The sequence below is a fragment of the Colias croceus genome, chromosome 11 (genome assembly GCF_905220415.1).
Source record: "Colias croceus chromosome 11, ilColCroc2.1".
Lineage (NCBI taxonomy): Eukaryota > Metazoa > Arthropoda > Insecta > Lepidoptera > Pieridae > Colias > Colias croceus.
The window spans coordinates 7,257,533-7,276,737 of NC_059547.1; the positions used below are offsets into that span (position 1 = coordinate 7,257,533).

The 19,205-nt window shown below is 33.0% G+C and overlaps 3 protein-coding genes across 3 annotated transcripts; 2 read left to right on the forward strand and 1 right to left on the reverse strand.

Moving 5' to 3' along the window:
• The first annotated feature begins 143 nt into the window (after nucleotides 1-143).
• LOC123695303 (growth factor receptor-bound protein 2) lies at nucleotides 144-19,205 on the forward strand. Its single transcript, XM_045641101.1, has 7 exons — nucleotides 144-432; nucleotides 520-617; nucleotides 1,056-1,175; nucleotides 7,842-8,007; nucleotides 12,376-12,486; nucleotides 14,523-14,585; nucleotides 18,917-19,205. Exons 1-6 carry the CDS (start codon nucleotides 355-357, stop codon nucleotides 14,583-14,585), a joined length of 636 nt encoding a protein of 211 aa, XP_045497057.1. The 5' UTR covers nucleotides 144-354; the 3' UTR covers nucleotides 18,917-19,205.
• Nucleotides 14,867-16,529, forward strand: LOC123695681 (myb/SANT-like DNA-binding domain-containing protein 3). Its single transcript, XM_045641587.1, has 3 exons — nucleotides 14,867-15,299; nucleotides 15,570-15,768; nucleotides 16,159-16,529. The coding sequence occupies exons 1-3, from the start codon at nucleotides 15,099-15,101 to the stop codon at nucleotides 16,527-16,529; spliced, it is 771 nt and encodes a 256-aa protein (XP_045497543.1). The 5' UTR covers nucleotides 14,867-15,098.
• Nucleotides 16,849-18,899, reverse strand: LOC123695302 (putative nuclease HARBI1). Its single transcript, XM_045641100.1, has 2 exons — nucleotides 17,909-18,899; nucleotides 16,849-17,668 (listed from the first exon to the last, which is right to left on the reverse strand). Exons 1-2 carry the CDS (start codon nucleotides 18,230-18,232, stop codon nucleotides 16,877-16,879), a joined length of 1,116 nt encoding a protein of 371 aa, XP_045497056.1. The 5' UTR covers nucleotides 18,233-18,899; the 3' UTR covers nucleotides 16,849-16,876.

Consider the following 19,205-nt stretch of genomic DNA (forward strand, 5'->3'; position numbering starts at 1 on the left):
GTTAATTTACTTCAATTCGTTCCAATCCACGCAAATATCTACCTATCTATAGTATGGATTGATTTCATTTATCTGTGTAATTTTTGTACATGGTAACAAAAGTTTAATAAAATAAATTAATATGTATTTTATTGATGGCAATATCAAAGTATTGGACTGATGTGCCTACCACCGATCAGACCAAATAATTTCGGGAAATTGAACTTATTGTGAATATTTTGTGTTTTATTGATTGACTAATACATGCATTACGATTATTCCTTTGTTTTCGCTCTAAACGCGGTTATAGAATTACATACTTTGTGAGTTATTTTAGTAATCAGTGACATTAAGAGTGAAGTGCCTAATTTGAAAATGGAGGCTATAGCAAAACACGATTTCACTGCAACTGCGGATGATGAACTCAGTTTCAAGAAAAACCAGGTTCTCAAAGTAAGTTTTCTATCTAACACGGTCTACAAATCGGCAAATTTTCATAATACTCGTGACAGGTTTCTTCTAGAATTTTTATTATTGCAGATACTAAACATGGAGGATGATATGAATTGGTATAGGGCAGAATTAGATGGCAAGGAGGGTCTCATTCCTAGTAATTATATTCAAATGAAAAATCATAGGTGAGAATATTTATTATGATATATATTTTTAGTTAACAAGTTAATGATTATTGGGCTGAGTTCCTGTTAGAAATACGTTGTTTATCTTGTATTGGTCTACTCATTTGTCGTAGATAAGTCCATATTTAGTAAAAGAAACATAGACCAATAGGTTTTGCAACATTTTACATTAAATATTGATTAATATGTTTTAATTGAAGTTACAATTTTACAATGCTTATTTATATTTGTTTTGGTTCAATAAAAATGGTTAAAATTCATACAAATGTAAAGTATAGTATGAAATATGTAAAACATTTATAAAAACATATAAATAATAATAGATTAATTGCATAAAGATTTCAATCAAACATGTTTATTTATGGATACTGTCTAGTTAAATCACATAAATATGTACCTAAAGTAACTTGAATGTACAGCAATTTAATTTATTTTCAGTTGGTATTATGGTAGAATAACAAGAGCAGATGCTGAAAAACTTTTATCAAATAAACCAGAAGGTGGATTCCTCATAAGGATTAGTCAGTCTAGCCCTGGAGATTTTTCATTATCTGTCAAGTGAGTCATTTTTTTTATTACGTTAATATGTGAAGGTAATTACATTTTATTGTTTGCATTGTCTGCGGAGGGCAACAAAATACCCATGAAAGTGATGTTTCACTAAGATAAAAGTCTAACTATCTCCAGACACCAAAATCTATACTAATATTATAAAGTTGAAGAGTTTGTTTGTTTGAACGCACTAATCTCGAGAACTACTGGACCGATTTGAAAAATTCTTTCGGTGTTAGATAGCTCATTTATCGAGGAAGGTTATAGGCTATATTTCATCACGCTACGGGCAACAGGAGTGGAGCCACGGGGTGAAACCGCTCGGAGCAGCTAGTTATAAAATAAAATCCCTTGCGTTATGAAAGAAAGTCAATGAGACAAACAGAACAATAAACATACTGAAGTATTTATAGTATTTGTAATGATGGTTTATTCATATTATAATGATTTTTTTAAGCAGATTGTTTCTATTCAGAGAAATCTCTTAAACACTGTTGAGTAATCTTAAATTATCTACACATTTGAATCTTGTAACTTCCTGTGTGGAATTACTATTACGAAATTAGATTACCATAAAAATCATTGTGATGAAGTGTGAAAATACAGTTTATATTTAAAAGGACTGTAATAAAAATATATCATCAAAATTCTGATATTAAAGTCGTATTTTTAGTATATTAATTAAATAACTTTCAAGAATTAAACAAAAACATATTTTTAATTAACAGTAGTTTATGTATATATTTTTGTTTCATCAGTGTTCTCATAATAATACTGATTTCTAAGTTAATATTTTATCTCTATCTTGACTAATTAACAACAGGCTAAAAGTTCATAGGTCGATAAATCTAACTACCGTTCAGGTTTAAAATACTTCGCTAATAAAAAGCTACATTATCTTAGAAGATAGTGTCTATTTTTAATTTGCTATTTGCCAATATGTTCATGTCTGATGGTATAATCTAAATATGATTAGCTTCTTATGAAAGGTTCAGTGATCTCATAAATCAGATGAGACACTCATGAATATTTAAGGAGCATAATATGTTGTATTATATTATGTGCTACATTATGATATGCCCTCTTTTTATTTAATTTATTGATGGATGGATTTCGAAGGTTTTAAATTTAATATAATATTATACATAGAAAGTAGAACTATCAGTATTATCTTACATCTGATGTATATAAGTGCAAAATCTAACTAGACTTTGTATGTATTATATTTATTGTATTATGTTATGTGTATGTGTAATATGTGTATTATTTTTTGTACCGTATAAATTGTTCTGCTATTGTAAATTTCTTGCGTTTGTTCTATTGTAATGATCTGTAACATTGACCGTCTTCCGTTATCTGACAAGAGATTAGCCTTTTGCATTTCCGTATAACAATAAACCTAGTTGTAAAACAATAGGATTGATGTACTTTCGATCCTTTTTCACACGACAACCATTTAATGGTTATTGATGATACATGGCAGTAACATTGCCTATGTACCAGAGTAACATAAGCTGTAGAAATTTTGCTCGTCTCACAAGGTTTGCTTGCGAACTTTCCGCCCGCGTTTTTTTAGAAAAACCCGCATAGTTCCCGTTCCCATGGGATTTCCAAAATAAAACCTATTCTATGTGTTAATCCAAATTACCCTTTATATGTGTGCTAAATTTCATTGTAATCGGTTTAGTAGTATTTGCGTGAATGAGTAATAAACATACATACACAAACATCCATCCTCTCAAACTTTCGCATTTATAATATTTGTAGGATTTTTATAAATAATGATAGGTTTTAAATTTAATAGCACATTAATTCCTTTGCTCCTTTGATATTAATTTAATTGTTTCATTCTAAATTATTGTTTGTATGTTGTATTGTTTTTATCAAATTTAATCGGTACCAATATGCAATTTGCACCTCTTTTAAGCTTTCTTATGTTATCATATTATCAGGCTATTTATTGGTCTGGTCACGGATGAATTCTACACATACCCGTGGCCCTGTCGCTGATGTGGCTTGACGGAACACAGTGGGGTTTTGGTCGGTAGGAATCCGACATAACCCACGGCCTCTTCCCCGGAGGCCGTGGGTATCTATGCAAGATTTCCCCACAAAAAAAAAAAAAAAAAAAAAAAAGCTATTTATTGGTCAATGCCCTACATCTTTATATCTGTTTGTAATGTTGTCTCTAAGAAATTATGGTTAATGGGTATGAAGATTTATTTTATGAAACAACAGAATTTTATTTTATTCATCAAATAAAATTCTATTCTATTCTATCTCTTAGTGTTTGTAAACAACCACTATTCGAAATGGCTCAACAAAGATTAGATTTGTTACCGTAGGTAAATTTTGGGCGGGTCAGTTAAATTTTCCAATTTAAAGCTTTTATTTATAACATACCTAATAGATTTAAAAAATCAAAAATTTTAAGTAATAATTTCCCCATCCTGAACCTCTAACTCTAACCCTAAGATGTACCTCAATATAACCATAGTGAAAATATTACATTTAATTCATGATTCGCTACTAAATTACTGTGTAACAAAATCAAAGGCAAAATTGATAAGAAAGTAAAGATCACAGGACTTGCGTGGTTTCATGCAATAAGACCAATTACGATTATTAATTGAGCGAAGCCCACAACAAAGCTATCTTGTATCGAAATAATTGAATCCTTAATTCTTAACCTCATATTATAATTAAATTTTACCTTAAACGTATAAATTATGTTGGCCTAAATATTCTGCTTAATATTAAATAAAAATATTAATAAAAACGGCTATAAAATAAAGTTTTACTGGTACTTTAGTTGTTCACAGTCAGGACTTGACCTAAAAGTAAAATCTGGTAAAATAATGTAGAGAAAATAAGAAATAGCAACAACGTAGATCGTTTATTCTGATAACGAACTATGGTAGACGCTCCCACGACAATTATTATAACTTTCGAACTGACTACTGCATATTTTGGACAGCTTTATAATTGCAAAAATCTTAACTTTCTTTTTCATACAAATATTACGAAAAACTATACATATTAGATATCGAATTTATATGATGGGTTCGTTTATTATTTGCAAGGTCATCAATGTTTTCCTAGGCGAAATCGTGGGTAAATAATTCCAGTATGCAAAATTGAACTGCTCTCGTGAACTTTCATATACAAAATGAACCTCGTTTGGGTGATGGCTTAAAAAAAAACATAGAGAAATATGAACAAATATGGAATTCGTGATGATTTTGCGTAGTCGTATTACATGGAAGTTTGTATGACGCGCGACCGATAACGCGGTTATAGGTAATCAACCTTTTCTTCACTCGCCTGTGCGTCAAGTCGCAATCAATTCTATTGGACGTTAAATTAGTAGATAAAAAAATGAGTTCTGCGACTCGCCATCTGAATCATACCATCTCGGCATCGACTTGTTATGCTCGTATTTTGCCTTCATATTTTATTCTTTTTGCCAAGGCACACATTGATTGACCATACTTATAAAGACGAAGAAAACTTAAACTTCAACTTCATTACATTTGTTTATTTTTATTGTTTAACGGTATTCCTCTAGAGCGGTAATTACAAAATGGAATGAAAATCTTAACCAAAGCCGTCATTGCTATTTTTGTTCGACATCTAGGTATATTGAAAATGCTTTTAAAATTACGTAGTTTACATAATTTGAGCTTATAACATTAATACATTCTCGTTCCTTCGTATAATTATTAGTTCAATTATTAGATAGTTTAAATATTTTACGCATTTAAAAGGACCTACAGACTTCTGTAAAAGGTATGAGATATTTCAATATTGTTATTTATAAGGACTTGGACCGATTCGTAGAATTTCAAAACTAGTTCACTAATAACTGCAGAATATTGACATTAATATAGGTCGATTTAAGTTAAAGGAAAGAACGGTTTCCGGAACATTATTCTATGAATAACTTAGTACGAGACCATTCCAGGAATACCAAAACTTATCATATTTAGCAATGATAACTATAGTATAATAAGAAATGAAATCATTATTCATTTCCTAATAATTGATCGGAGGTCATAAACATGAATTGCTGACACAATATTTGCTCTCAATAAGTGTCGCATTATAGTGATTCAGCCCTAAAAAGGAAGAACGAAGCCGATATGAAAACATTGCTACAGTAAAAATACACCTCGTTCGGATACTTTTTTGTTACATTTTCGTGCCGCATGTATTTTTAGACGATCGCAGTTAAATTGAACTCTTTACATCAGTATGTGCAGTACTTTTTCCGCGCTATTGGAATTCCAGACGTTTATTTTCCCGTCTCGATCTAAACATTTCGGACTCGTATTGCTAGTTGCGCTTTTCATAAAATTTTCTTTGAACCGTTGGAACTTGTTCTATATCACACAGCATGAATCAGCTTACTTGAGGTGAACTGAAACCAGTTTTCGTCTATTGGTGATTCATATAGGATTTCTTACGAGTATTGACTTCATATTTGGGGCCTGGGTTACTCTTAGTTAACATTCATAAATCATTATTGTTTTTATTATGTCTTACATTTATAACATACTTTGGTAATGCGTGTTGGAATGAAGTTCGAGACTAGAGTCTCTTATCTAGACGTATCTTAAATTTAGTGTGGAATAGAGAGGTTCTGTATTAGATAAATTGCCGGAGGTAGGAATCATTTCTCTACCGGATGATATTTGGGATTGTACCGCTCATCGGCGAAATACATAATAAATGGTATTATGTATTTGTGTCGCTACACTGTGTACTGGAATATAATAGCATTTTCCTCTATATAAATTATTAATCGTAACAAAAACGAGGGTACATTCTGGTTATTCTAATTCAGAGCTTAAAGAGAGCACTCGTGGTGGATTTTTAATTCTGTTATTATTGTAACTTTCTTGAAGATTTCTAAACGATGAACAAGTCCTTTTGATAATGATTATTATTAATTACAATCACCTTGTTAATAATAAAACGCAATTAAAGAAGTGTTATATTTCAGCATCGATGAGGAACCATGTGGATCACCACAACATATAGTTATAACCGCATTTGTCATTGTAATTGTATATTATAACAATATTAATTCAATTTTAAATAGAATAGACCTTTATATAATAAATCTTTCATATATTTTTCCTGTTGTTATTGTTACTAAACGTTAATACCGCTCTTCACTAATATTTTTATGAAACGTGTCCTTAGCAAGATAATAATATAAACTCAACTTGAAAAAAGCATTCAAAACATTGAGACAACAAAGAGATTTTGAAAATATTTTTAAATTAAAGTTAATACTTGTTGGTCTTTCTTAAGATTTAAAAACTATCCTTATTTTGTTCATCGTAACATATTTATTCAATACCTATATTATATCTATTACAGGATAACTTTTTATGCAAAAGTTTCTGAAGCAATTTAAAAATTCATTCACCCTGGCAAGGGATTAACTTGTCTAGTCAAACTGGCGAAGTTCTCCGCTCGAATTGCATAAAAGTATGACCACGTAGAGCTCGGCCAACGAACTTATGTTACATTTTTAACAAACACACATAGGTATATGTTAGAAGATATTACATCATATTATTCATTAGATTACGGGGAATCTACATCAATTTTCATGAGATCAGATACTTGGATGTGATCTAACCGACGTATGTTTTTGAATAATAAAGAGGAATAATATGAATTGTACATGGAAGCACTAACATTAGCATTTCAACATTGTGAAACTACCATTGTTTAAGTCGTTCTGCATTCTTTATTTACGTCACGGCACTATCAACCTAAAATAGTTGTAAAAAGACGGATATTTCCTTAGCTCGTACCTATTTGTTCCCTGAATTATTCGGCTGGGTATGCAGACTTAATCTAAAGTCTTATTGCTTGCATTTTGTGCATAGAACTTTTGAATGAACTCTTAGTAAAAACTATTAATTTAGGGAGCTTTTTCAAATAAACACACGAGTCAATCCATTATTAAAGTTGTGCATTGAATATGCATAATGGGCATTGGGCTCGTTTATGTTTAAAATGAGATTGTTAAAGATTTCGTAATCCCTATGCTTAGTTAGTCAACTGCGACCCCTTAATCACGTCGACCCCTAAAGTTTTACCCTTTAAAATGCAATATGGCTCACTAAAACGTTCGCTAACAACGGTTACAAAGGAACGATGTCTGGTGTCGAGCATGAAAAACAAACTAAAAAGAAATTATGTAGAAGTGCACATAGTGCAGTTTTCAAACAATGGCTTTTTGCGATAGCTGCTCATAATATGATAAGGGCCTGTATCCTTGTAATCCTTCCTCTATTCCCATGAATTCTAACTTACGATAACAGCCTAGCCTCATAATATTACATATATGGAAAATCTTCTGAAAACATAGCTCATATTTATATATTTATATGGACCTTTACTAGGAAAATAAACCATTTCTTTAATCTGTACATATGTTATAATATGGTAACATTCAATCTCATTAAAGAAAACGCATGAGATTAGGGTCAACCCTGATATTTCTAATTTCTATGCGTCCGACTGGCATATAATTCCCGTTAATTCATAATAACAATAATTCTTAGAAAAGTAGATTAATAATTCTGAGAAAATGATTTTAAAATAATAATTATTTGTAGTATTTTAATCCTAAATTTATACGATTCACAGATGTCCCGATGGCGTACAACATTTCAAAGTGCTCAGGGATGCTTCAAGCAAATTCTTCTTATGGGTGGTGAAGTTTAATTCTCTAAATGAGCTCGTAGATTACCACCGCACCGCGTCCGTGAGCCGCCTGCAAGATGTCAAACTGCGAGATGTCGTTCCCGAAGAGGTGACTTGCTAAACATACTATTGTGGGCTTGTTACTAACACAAAACACATAGGAAACTTAGAATTTGTTGACCAACTAAAGTCCTTTAAAGTCTTACCGCATTTATACATACGTAGGTACACGTAAAAGCAGTCTGTAATTTTGCTTAGCTAAAGTGCTTTTAATGAATAAGTCGAGCTTAAATACATTAGCCACCTTAATAATGCTTAGCTTTGGCCTAAATATCAAATGTTAATGTATTTTGTTGGTGAATGGGAATTGTCGCGAACGCAAATAGAGTGCCTTTTTTAACATTATATATTTACTTTATTATTCACACAATTACCGTATCTTCTAACGAAAAATGATACGTTTAAAGAAAGTAATAAGAAAGTCGAGCTTAAAATCACTGTTGGATATTTATTTATTAATAGTAGGGGCATTTTCGATGTTTTCTTATGGAACAGTAAATTGTTTCCATACCAACATTGTTGTCTTTATGTTGCTCGATAAAGTCCTCTCATATTCACAAAGTCCCATTTATAACCGTTTAGCTGTTTTAAAGATTACCCCGCACACACAAGAGACAGCAAAAATAAATGTGTATCTTTTGTTGGTACAAAAGGTCGAATTCATATATCTGAAATGATTATCTAAAATGATCTATATAACTGGCAGGTGCATTACAATGTTAAGTGGTAGGCCATTCGCTTAATAAATTTAACACATACAAGGTTGTTTTTCAAATTAAAACTAAGCCAAGTTCAAATTAACTTCCTTGTTTAATAACAAAGGAAAATATCGTAAATATCAAAACATACGAAACTCTTGTGTGTGTTAAATCATAGACTAGTTGCTCACCCTGTATCCGCCCGGGCTGACCCGGAACACAAACATAAAGTATACAGCCCATGTCACTTGGGAATAATGTAGCTTTCTTCTGGTGAAAGCATTTTTCAATAGGTATAGTCCCAAAGATTTCTTACTAAAAAGAAATGCTAATTCTTCCTCTCAATATAGCATAGACGAAGTCATGAATTAAAAATTTATAAGCGGCTATCTCCTTATAGCTGGATAAATAGTCTATACATATATTATTACAAGCCATATATAATTTCATACAAATCGAGCAACAAACATTCACACATCACTAACTTTCCAAATTATTATTTATAATCTATAGATTTTAATCAGATAACATATTTACAGTTTATTTTAGTAGGACAGTTTCACTAAATCCATCCAAGTGATTTAAAAATCGCATAGAAAAATAATTTCTAAATTTTAATTATTCATATTTGGGAAGTTTCAAATTTTGGATCTGCTACTAGAACAGAACGTATAAAAAAATCAGTATTCTTAGTTCTTTTGTTTCGAATATTTACTGAGATTCTGTCGATGCAACCAAATAGCTTAATACAGTGAAGACGACAGCTTGTTTTTCCACCTAACGTAGGTCAGAAATCTCGATGTATTTGCGATAAAAAAAACGCAAACAAATTTGTACTTCCTTTTGGAAGCTAAGACACAATTCCACAGACAGACATATAGAATGTATAACTCATACATCCCTCATTGTTGGATCGGGGTTTAAAAGTATCTACTACAAAAAAGACTTAAATATTCACTATACGTCAAACTCATTAAAAGTTATATTTATGACTCCACCCTGACTATCAACGGACTAATTGAAATAAATGAGATAATTTTATCTCGGGCCTACTGAGAACAAAACTTAACCTATGACCCATTTAACGACTATTGTTCATAGCCTCCTGGTGAGTGATAGCTATGAATTCAAAGCGAGGGTCTCCATTAGACCGTCATTAAAATCCTTTCTATACGCCTCTCGAGTCTTCATCTTTATGAATTTTTAATTTATCTCAATGTACAGGTAATGAATTTTATCCTGTGTTAAAATTCAGAACAGTTTTAAAATGGTAATGGTACTATCGATAAAAGCTTTTAAACTCAATAAAATTTGCACGCAATGCCGTCCTTACTAATCGGCAAAAGCCATTAAGCATCGAACGGTGTGAATTAATTTTGAAGTGCGTAGAGAAAATTGAATATTGGAAAATGCTTTATTATTTTATTTTGGGTCTGCAAACCAATGAAAAGTAGAAATAAAGGTTAAAATATGTTGTTGGGAAATGTCTGAGCGAAAAGCTACAGCACAGTATAATAAAAATTACGTATTCTACCTCACTACATTTTCATAATACGTATCACGATTAGCTAAAAGCCCACATTACTTGAATAAATTAAATATTTTGGTGACATTTAATACGTATGGGTAATGTAGTCATTAGGATGTTAATTTAATCGATAAATCAAATTAGCCCCGACCGCTATCGACTAAACAAACTTTCTATTAATTGGAACACAAATACAGAGGGGGAAAGTCCCATCATGCGTACGGTTTCCATTAGCACTAGGGCTGTCAACTCTCGGATAAATTAACTTTTGCAACTTAATATTAATTAGGGTCAATCTAGCTTTTATAACGATGATTATAAAGCTGTTTCACTTCGAGTTTGAAAATAAAACAGCTTAAAAAAGTTAAGTTCATTTCGCTTACAAAATATACAGTTCCATTGAGCTTTCACTGCATACTTGAAAATTGGAATACTATGCCATAATGCAATCGTTAATTTTGCTATCAATGCTATTCCATAAAGTTATAAACGCCTATTCTTAAACTACCTATAGGAAATATTAGATATTTCCTATATTCCAACGATAAAACAATAACAAGGCATTATTTAAAAAATATATTTTGCCGCATTCCACAGCCCTATTAAGGGGCATCGAGGACAAACGAATCCAAACAGTTATCCATAAGTTCGATTCGTGTGTAAATATTACAGCGTGCGTGACCCTGATAACGTAACAGAAATAGATCACATTGTGTTTCTTATATCCAGTTGCTTGAACACCGTGAGCCGACGCAATTATGATAATTTGCTGTTGTTGTGAAAGGGATAGTGCACTTATTGGGCACGTACTCTTAGATTAGTATAACGAATTTGAGTTTACAGAGGGTACATTTATAATTTAAAATTCGTATAGATAGTTAGACTTTACGGAAAGCGTATTCTTAAACGAACCTATAGATGTTAAACGTTATAAAACTAATACTTATGAAAAAAAATGCTTTAGAGAGTGAAATCAACACTGTTAATTCCCCCTGGCGACGTCTAACACGGCTACCTTATAAATTCAGATTTTCCCCACATTACTAGGTTATCTATAAATATTCAAATTACAAAGCGATCGTGGCGGTAGTTAGCGTGATATATTGGATTACATTATCGTATCCTCGCATTAATTATTACAGAATATTACGGTATAACGTAATTTTGTTCAGTGATTAATTTCCTCATCCGCTTACAAAGACTAACTCGTAATAAAAACCTAGAGATTTTTGCCAATTTGAATCATTGAAACAATAACAAACCTGTACATATAATATTCAATTATTTGTCATTTAGTAGTAGTAGATTTCGTAGTTCCAGGAGTAAATTCCAAAAGCCCTGGTCCATTATATTCTGCTTCTTACATATTATAGTCTTAACTATAGTTATCAGCCATAGGAGCTATCTTGGTAGAGTGGATAGACTAATTTAGACAAAGCATGAGAGGTTAGGGCTAGGAAAAGATTGTTCTAACACATTGCATGTACTAACCACTAACCAAATACATACACAGACCTGTAAATGAATGGCTTAATAAAGGAAATAAAAAGACATGTTTGAAAAGCTTAAGCAACTTGTTCAAAAAGTTTTTGCATCTGTAGACTGTAGATACTAACCCAATAAGTACTAAGAACTATAGGTACATAATATATTACTTAATAAAGGATATGTCATTTATAACTTGAATACAAGATAACTGACATACGTCTAAAAGATTAGTCGACAAAAAAAAGTTTTTGCATCTATAGATACTAACCAAATTCAAACAGAACTATAGATGAATGGCTTACTAAAGAATAGATGCCATTTCTAACCTATACAAAAGAGAACTGACTTGTTGGAGATACTAACCAAATACGTACTCGGATAATGTTTCTCTTAATAAAGGATAAAACCTATTTAAAAGAGAACAGACTTGTACGTTACGAAGTTTCTTACAAAACTCAGAACTATAGATGTTTTTTTCTTGATAAAGGAATAACCTATTTAAAAGAGAACATACTTGGAAGTTACGTACGTACGAAAGTAACTCGAAAACTACTGCGCCAATTGCAAAAGGTTACAAAAAGTGCGTTCACCGGCCCCCCACATTATTGGCAAGTGACATGGGCGGTACGTTTCTGTCCCGGGTCGAGCCGGGCGGGGCGGGACGGGCGGCTAATGTGTAACGTAGAACGGGTACGCTCCGTAGATGCTGGTGCAGGCGCTGTACGACTTCACGCCGCAGGAGGCCGGCGAACTGGAGTTCCGGCGCGGCGACGTGATCACGGTGCTCGACCGCTCCGACCAGCATTGGTGGCAGGTATGTTACATTCATTTTTTTTAACAAAAAAAAAAACGACGTGTGGCACTCGGGGACTGCCGCGGTAAAGCTATTGCATGATATGACTTCAAGCCACACCTCCGCCCGTCGGAGTGGGGAGCGTGAGGTTTTTTCGTTACGGAATTTCTCGATTCGGTCCCCGCGCTCAAGGCCCGCGATAGAAGCTATGGAATAGCTTAATAACGAAGGTGGAATGTATTTCTTGGGCTTTTGGGAGTTGGTTAAAATGAATTGGAATAGGAAAGCTTTTAGTTCAGGATACATCACCCATTTTTGCAAGTGACTACTATCAAGCTAATTTTCCGTTTGTAGCTTTATTTTGATGAGACGCCCAATAATTTCGTGTACGAAAGTCTCGATTGTGGTAGCTAACAGAGATAACAAGGATAAAAATTTTTAAACTGAATTTTTTTTTGTTCAATCTCAAGATAATTACCTAAATTATTCGAAAAATTATTTGTCCTACAAAATCTATGGTTGGTTCAAAGAGTCCCCCTTTCCAAAGTGTATCGATAACGAGGTGATCATAAATGATTACTAACAAGCTGATTTTTTTGTTTTCATTTAGTTAATGTTTATATAATTCAACAGACATATTGTCCTACAAATTGCGTAATAAATATTTGAGAACCATCAAATCAAAAATTTTTATCCTTGTTATCTCTGTTAGCTACCACAATCGAGAGTTTCGTACACGAAATTATTCGGTGTCTCATAAAGCTACAAACGGAAAATCAGCTTGATAGTAGTCACTTGTAAAAATGGGCGATGTATCCTGAACTATTTGTGAAAGGGAAATTTTTTCGTATCCGATATAAGATGAAGCCTGCTATAATTTTTATAGGGACAAATTTCTAATTCAGAAAACACTAATTGTTAAAAAAGTAGAATTTTTCTGTAACTGTTCTAAAGTACTATTATTTATTTTTTGTTTTAAAATATAAATGGTGGAAATTAAAATGTTCCACAAGCTCTGGTTAAGTCTCGATACGTAATAAATTATTATAAGCTATAGCATTGATCATAAACATACCATTTGAAGACATACAGGGTATATAATATATGTAACAAGAACTTTGTATGCAATACGTATATGTGCATTTCTCTCGTACAATGTAATTTCCAATCGTAAATTGAAATAGACGTAAGCGGATCGTAATATCTGCAGCGTGGTTACAAGTCCCTCCTTTTTAATGATACTAAAAATAGCTAATACGTCGCAGTTGTGAGTGTCAAGTGCATGTAGATTACGGAAGGTTAGGAATCAAATTACATCTGTGGTATGTACTAGACTATAGTATAGATAGAATAAAGAATAATGTCTATCAAGCTCGTCGGTTTAGCGGCCATCGCTCTATTTCGTTTCTATAAAGTGACGTAAAAATCACAAAGTATTGTATATCAATGTAGTTACTACGACCTATGTTTTAGCTAGTTATAGTTTTTAAATAAGTTCCATCTGCGACCGTAATCATGAACGAACCGCACATCTATAATACGTGTGCGTGTTTGTGTAAATTTTAAATCATAAAAAGCTTGAAATAATAAACCGCTTAAAAAGAGGATAAGTTTATGTATTCGTCTGTATTTTTAACAGGCTTTTATAATTTTCTTGTATGTGTGTAACCGACATGGTTGTATGTACCTAACCAATTCAAGTCTCGTTTTTGATCCAATTTAAATGTTACAGATTTGATTCAAACTTTTTACACTTATCAAGGATTATTACGCGCGGTTTCACCAGCGTGGCTCCGCTCCTCTTGGTCTTAGCGTAATGATGTATGTATAGTCTATAGCCGTCCACGATAAATGGGCTATCTAACACCGAAATCATTTTTCAAAACGGACCAGTATTTCCTGAGATTAGCGCGTTCAAACGTATAGATTGGTGACAATAAAATAATTTCATGAGTTAATCGTATTCTTTTATTTAGTCGTTAGTCTTTTACAATGCCATAATGACTGTGTTTTTTTCCATATCAACGTGCCACTAAACATATTTTGTATAATTCCAGGGCGAGATAGCGCACCGCCGCGGGCTGTTCCCGGCGTCGTACGTGACCGCGTACCACTCATAGGCCGAGATTCATAGATCGCACTTTAACTTTACTTTGATGGAAAGATCTACTTTCACCCAAAAATATATTTCTTAGTCGTGTCAAGCTCATCTTTACTTTCCAGAAACTATACTTTACTTAGTAAAGGCTAAGGAGCCGATAATCATGACTTTGGCCTCAAAGTAAACTTTACATGACTATGCGTATAAATCATGTAGGCCTTCATTTTAAACCAATTTCCTAGGACAGAAACACATTTTAATATGGTTGGGTTATAGATCGAAACGTCATGTCGATTTGAGTGACATTTTTTTTTGATGTGTTGGTTGATCGTTGCATCGTTTCGTTTGTCTTATACCATTATTATATTTTTCTGACGAATTTTGCTGTCTACCGGTTTTTGATATTTCTACAATAATCTTCTCGACCCTGGCTTGTTATAACGGACTTGATACTGCTACCTGACTGACAATTACCTTTTGCAAATTCTACCTGTTTACCGATCCTGCCTTTGTTTTCGACCCTTGCCTGTTTATGGACCCCGACTGCGCTAGAATGGAAAAAAAAAAGCCTCCCCACACCGAGTACGAAAAGCAACTCTTAATAGAGTTGGTGCAACCACTTATAACAACACTTGATTGTAGAAAGACTGACGGCGTTACTGTGAAGAAGAAGCATGAGGCTTGGGAGAAACTCACAGTAGAATTCAATAGCTCTCGTAATATAACCCATCCGGTAAGTAGTTTAATATATTTATGTAGATCTATCGTATTGTATGTTTTTTTTAATTTTAGCAAATTGACATATTGTATGTAATTTTAAATGTACTACTATACATTCCTATAATTATTAAAGGTACATTAGACCATGTATTTAATAATAAGCCATGTAAGATAATATCTATAATATGCTTTGTTGGAAATTCATAAATATTTTTCTCTAATATTGTACATAAAACTGTCTAATAACTTAAATGACTTAATATGTTTAATTGCATTATTTTAGGTTACTTCAAAACAACTTAAGAAGATGTGGCAAAATCTGAAAGCAAAAGCAAGAGATGCAAAAACAATTGCCAACCAGTCAAAAAAGACTGGAGGAGGCCCACAACCGCCTGAAATAGGGGCACTAGAAACTCAAGTTTTGGCCGTTATGCCAAATGTCATGCCAACAATTGCTGTGGATATTGATAGTGACATGATGTGTAAGTAAATTTAGTTATTGTTAAAAATTTAGATATTCATAGCATTGTTTAGTTATTGTAAGAAGCGAATGAGTTATTTATAAATAATTTCTTTGGAGGAAACCTAATACATACCTAATTGAACCCAACAAACACCTCATGAACAGCAGTCATACACACTGTTTGTGGCTTACTAATGCATCAGTCTATAGCAATATCATTTGATCAGGTCATATAAAATATTTGCTGTACATAATATTAATAGAAACTATTTTCATAATCACCCAATTACCTACCTAATTAGTAATTACATAGTTATCGAATCCATTTTGACACATACTTGGTTAGAGAAACACTTTATTTATTATTTAAAGTAAAATACCTAATTATTTAAAATCTTCTGCTTAATAGATGTGGAAGACCACGAATCTGAAGCAGACGATGACAGTTCTGCTTGGCTTCCCATAAAAAACAGGGTGACAGAGCTCGAAGTTATCCCAGCACAGTCTAGCCAAGACAATGTCAAACTGCCATCGGCCTCAAGTCAAGAGACGGACTCGACTCTTGCAACACAACACATAAGAGGGTCAAGCAAAAGAAAAGGACATAATGAGGAAGCGGAAACTCTTGATGATGTTAGAAAAAAAATTTACAAGAGGGAGCTCCAGCATATGGAAGAAAGATTTGAGTTGGAGAAGAAATTGTTATTAGAAAAACATTCTAAGGAAATTGAAATCCTAGAAATAAAAAAGCTTATAGCACTGAAGGAATTAAATAAATAATTATTTCTTGAAAATTATGGTTATTTTGTTTTTTTTTTACATAAACCACCTAAACCTTATAAATTTTGACACTATCATTCAAGTAAACTTTACATGTAAGTACATGAATTCTTTTTTTTGTTATAAAATTCTACAAACCCATGAAATCTAATAAATAAAATAATAATATAACAACTAAGTAGGTATTCATAAATTTAAAGAAAAAATAGATGCAATTCTGCACAGAATAATCAAAACACATCACATTATTCAACAAAATATATTTTATTCAATAAAATTACAATTCTAGATAATCTCTTTTAGTTATTTAAACTATCAATCAATACACAATCTCTTTGTTTTTTAAACTAATTAAATTGAGCTATAACAGCTTGCCTCATGGCGAGACCTTGAGCAGAAGAAGGGATCACTGGTCTTATTTCCATTTGCTGTGGTGGAATCAGATTTTGATTTTCCTCATAATTGTCCCCATAGGCAATACCAATGTTATGAAGAACAGCGCAGGCTATGATTATATTTGTTGAAGTCCTCAGCTTGGTGCGGAGCCCCAGTTGTAGACATGGAAACTTCCTTTTCCATACACCAAAAAACCTTTCAATTATGTTTCTGGTCCTTACTTGAGCATAATTGTAATTAATTTCTGCTCTAGTAGTTGCTTGCAGAAGTGGTGTTAGCATAAATGTCAAGGAAGGGTATCCACTGTCACCAACAATAATGCCATTTATCTCACCTCTGGAAAATTGTCTGAAGGCACGGGAATTTCTAAAAATTCTACTGTCATGGGAGCTCCCTGGCCATCGTACTACAATATCAAAAATCTCCATATTTGGGCCTGTTATCACTTGAGTGTTAATAGAAAATATACCTTTCCTGTTCCTATAGGCCTCCGAGTGATTGACATTTCTAGGTCTATTAATTTTTATATGGGTGCAGTCGATTGCCCCGATAATATTATTCAATCCACGACGGGTAGGACTTCTGCCTAGTTGTTCAAATTGATTTTTTATATTTTGTTGTTGTTCTGTATTATTTGGGAAGTGTATGTATCTTGGTAACTGTTTAGCTAATGCCAAAGATACTTGGGCTATAACCCTACAAACCGTAGGCTGGCTTATGCTTATAATATCTCCACACACAGTCTGAAAACAAGAAAAAGAGAGACATTAATATTTTCACAGTAATATAATGTTTATACAGAAATCTCTTGGTATTTGTATGTTAGACATAAAGCCAGGTAGAAAAGAACTTATATTGCCTATGTAGGTATAGATAATCCTTTCAGTGAACTAAAGTAGGTACAAGTAAAATAGGAAAGATCATAGAGGATTTCATGAAAGATAGATAAAAAAGATTTTATAAAAAATAAAACAAATAGGTACCTGGAAGCTCCCAGTAGCATAAAATCGTAAAGCTATCAATAATTTTATTCTAGCTGTTAGTGGAAGTCCTCTGTTGCCAACAGACGAGTGGATGTCTCCTTCAATTTGAGGTAAGATAACATTTTCCACGGTGTGCTTGGTGAACCTATATCTGCCCTTGAACTCATCAGCTCCATAGTAATCAAAGGGATCTTGATTGAACATATTTCTAAAATACACTCGGGGTTTGGCGAGTCTTCGTGCACGATTATCAGCAGCGTCTACCGCAGCTCCAATATTTTCAATTCGATCGAAAAGTTGGTCAATCCTTTCAACGTTTTGCATATCGAGCAGCAAGAAAGCAACAAGTTGAGCAGATATCGGGAGTCCAAAATTAATGCGTAGGTCGAAAGTAAACAAGAGGTGAGCAGGTATCGGGAGTCCAAAAGTAATGCGTAGGTCGAAAGTAATCAAGTTATCAGGTGAGCAGGTATCGGGAGTCCAAAAGTAATGCGTAGGTCGAAAGTAAATTAAAGATGTAAGCACAGGATGTAAGTAATAATAAACTTATTTGTGCAAGCAGCAAACCTATTATACATTATACTCTTTTTTCCGTATGTATTACTCTACTCTTTGTACTCTTTGCAGCAAAGAACGTCAAACTTCAAAGTCGAGAAAAAACAAGAACGTCAGTCGTCAACGATGTTTCGTTTCGTTCCACCTACATAATGATTTTTTTTCTAAACATTTAATTTTTGATATAAAATAATAATGTTATTATTATATATATTTTTTATGGAAATATAACTTAATTCAATTATATGTTCTCAAAAACATAAATTATGCGTATAATGTAACAGTCACACGTCTTTCCCTGTACTTTACTTTGAGGCCGTACTTTTCTAAGGAAAGTCAAGCAATTGTCTCTGAAATTAAATATGTTGAAAGTAAACTTCGGTCATACAAAGTTTACTTTGTGAAGACTCTTTTGCGGTAAAGTAAAGTCACGACTGTGAATCTGGGCCATAGCTCGGCCGGCGCACGCTCCGCCTCCCCGTGCCCTCCGTGCTCGCACCGCCCTGTCTGTAGCGCTCTAGCGGCCAACGTCGGAACTATACGCTTTATCATTCAACATTAATTACTATTTGAATTTACTTTTGTACAAGTGTTCTTCATTTTGAGTCCTTAATACAATGTTCGTTTTATTATTGAAAAATACTTTAGGCTGGTTGCAGAGCTAGACCGACCGTCATGTCAGTGCGTACGTCAGTCGCGCTTGTCATGTGTATGGAAATTCATAAAACCTTTCATAGCTAGA

Bases quoted from the DNA above. Each gene is read 5' to 3' on its own strand.
- LOC123695303 (XM_045641101.1), top strand. From the start codon at position 355: ATGGAGGCTATAGCAAAACACGATTTCACTGCAACTGCGGATGATGAA. The intron at 8,008-12,375 runs GTGACTTGCTAA...TACGCTCCGTAG, and splicing joins GAGATGTCGTTCCCGAAGAG to ATGCTGGTGCAGGCGCTGTA. The intron at 12,487-14,522 runs GTATGTTACATT...GTATAATTCCAG, and splicing joins CCGACCAGCATTGGTGGCAG to GGCGAGATAGCGCACCGCCG.
- LOC123695681 (XM_045641587.1), top strand. From the start codon at position 15,099: ATGGACCCCGACTGCGCTAGAATGGAAAAAAAAAAGCCTCCCCACACC. The intron at 15,300-15,569 runs GTAAGTAGTTTA...GCATTATTTTAG, and splicing joins CTCGTAATATAACCCATCCG to GTTACTTCAAAACAACTTAA. The intron at 15,769-16,158 runs GTAAGTAAATTT...TCTGCTTAATAG, and splicing joins TATTGATAGTGACATGATGT to ATGTGGAAGACCACGAATCT.
- LOC123695302 (XM_045641100.1), bottom strand. From the start codon at position 18,232: ATGCAAAACGTTGAAAGGATTGACCAACTTTTCGATCGAATTGAAAAT. The intron at 17,669-17,908 runs GTACCTATTTGT...TCTTGTTTTCAG, and splicing joins ATGCTACTGGGAGCTTCCAG to ACTGTGTGTGGAGATATTAT.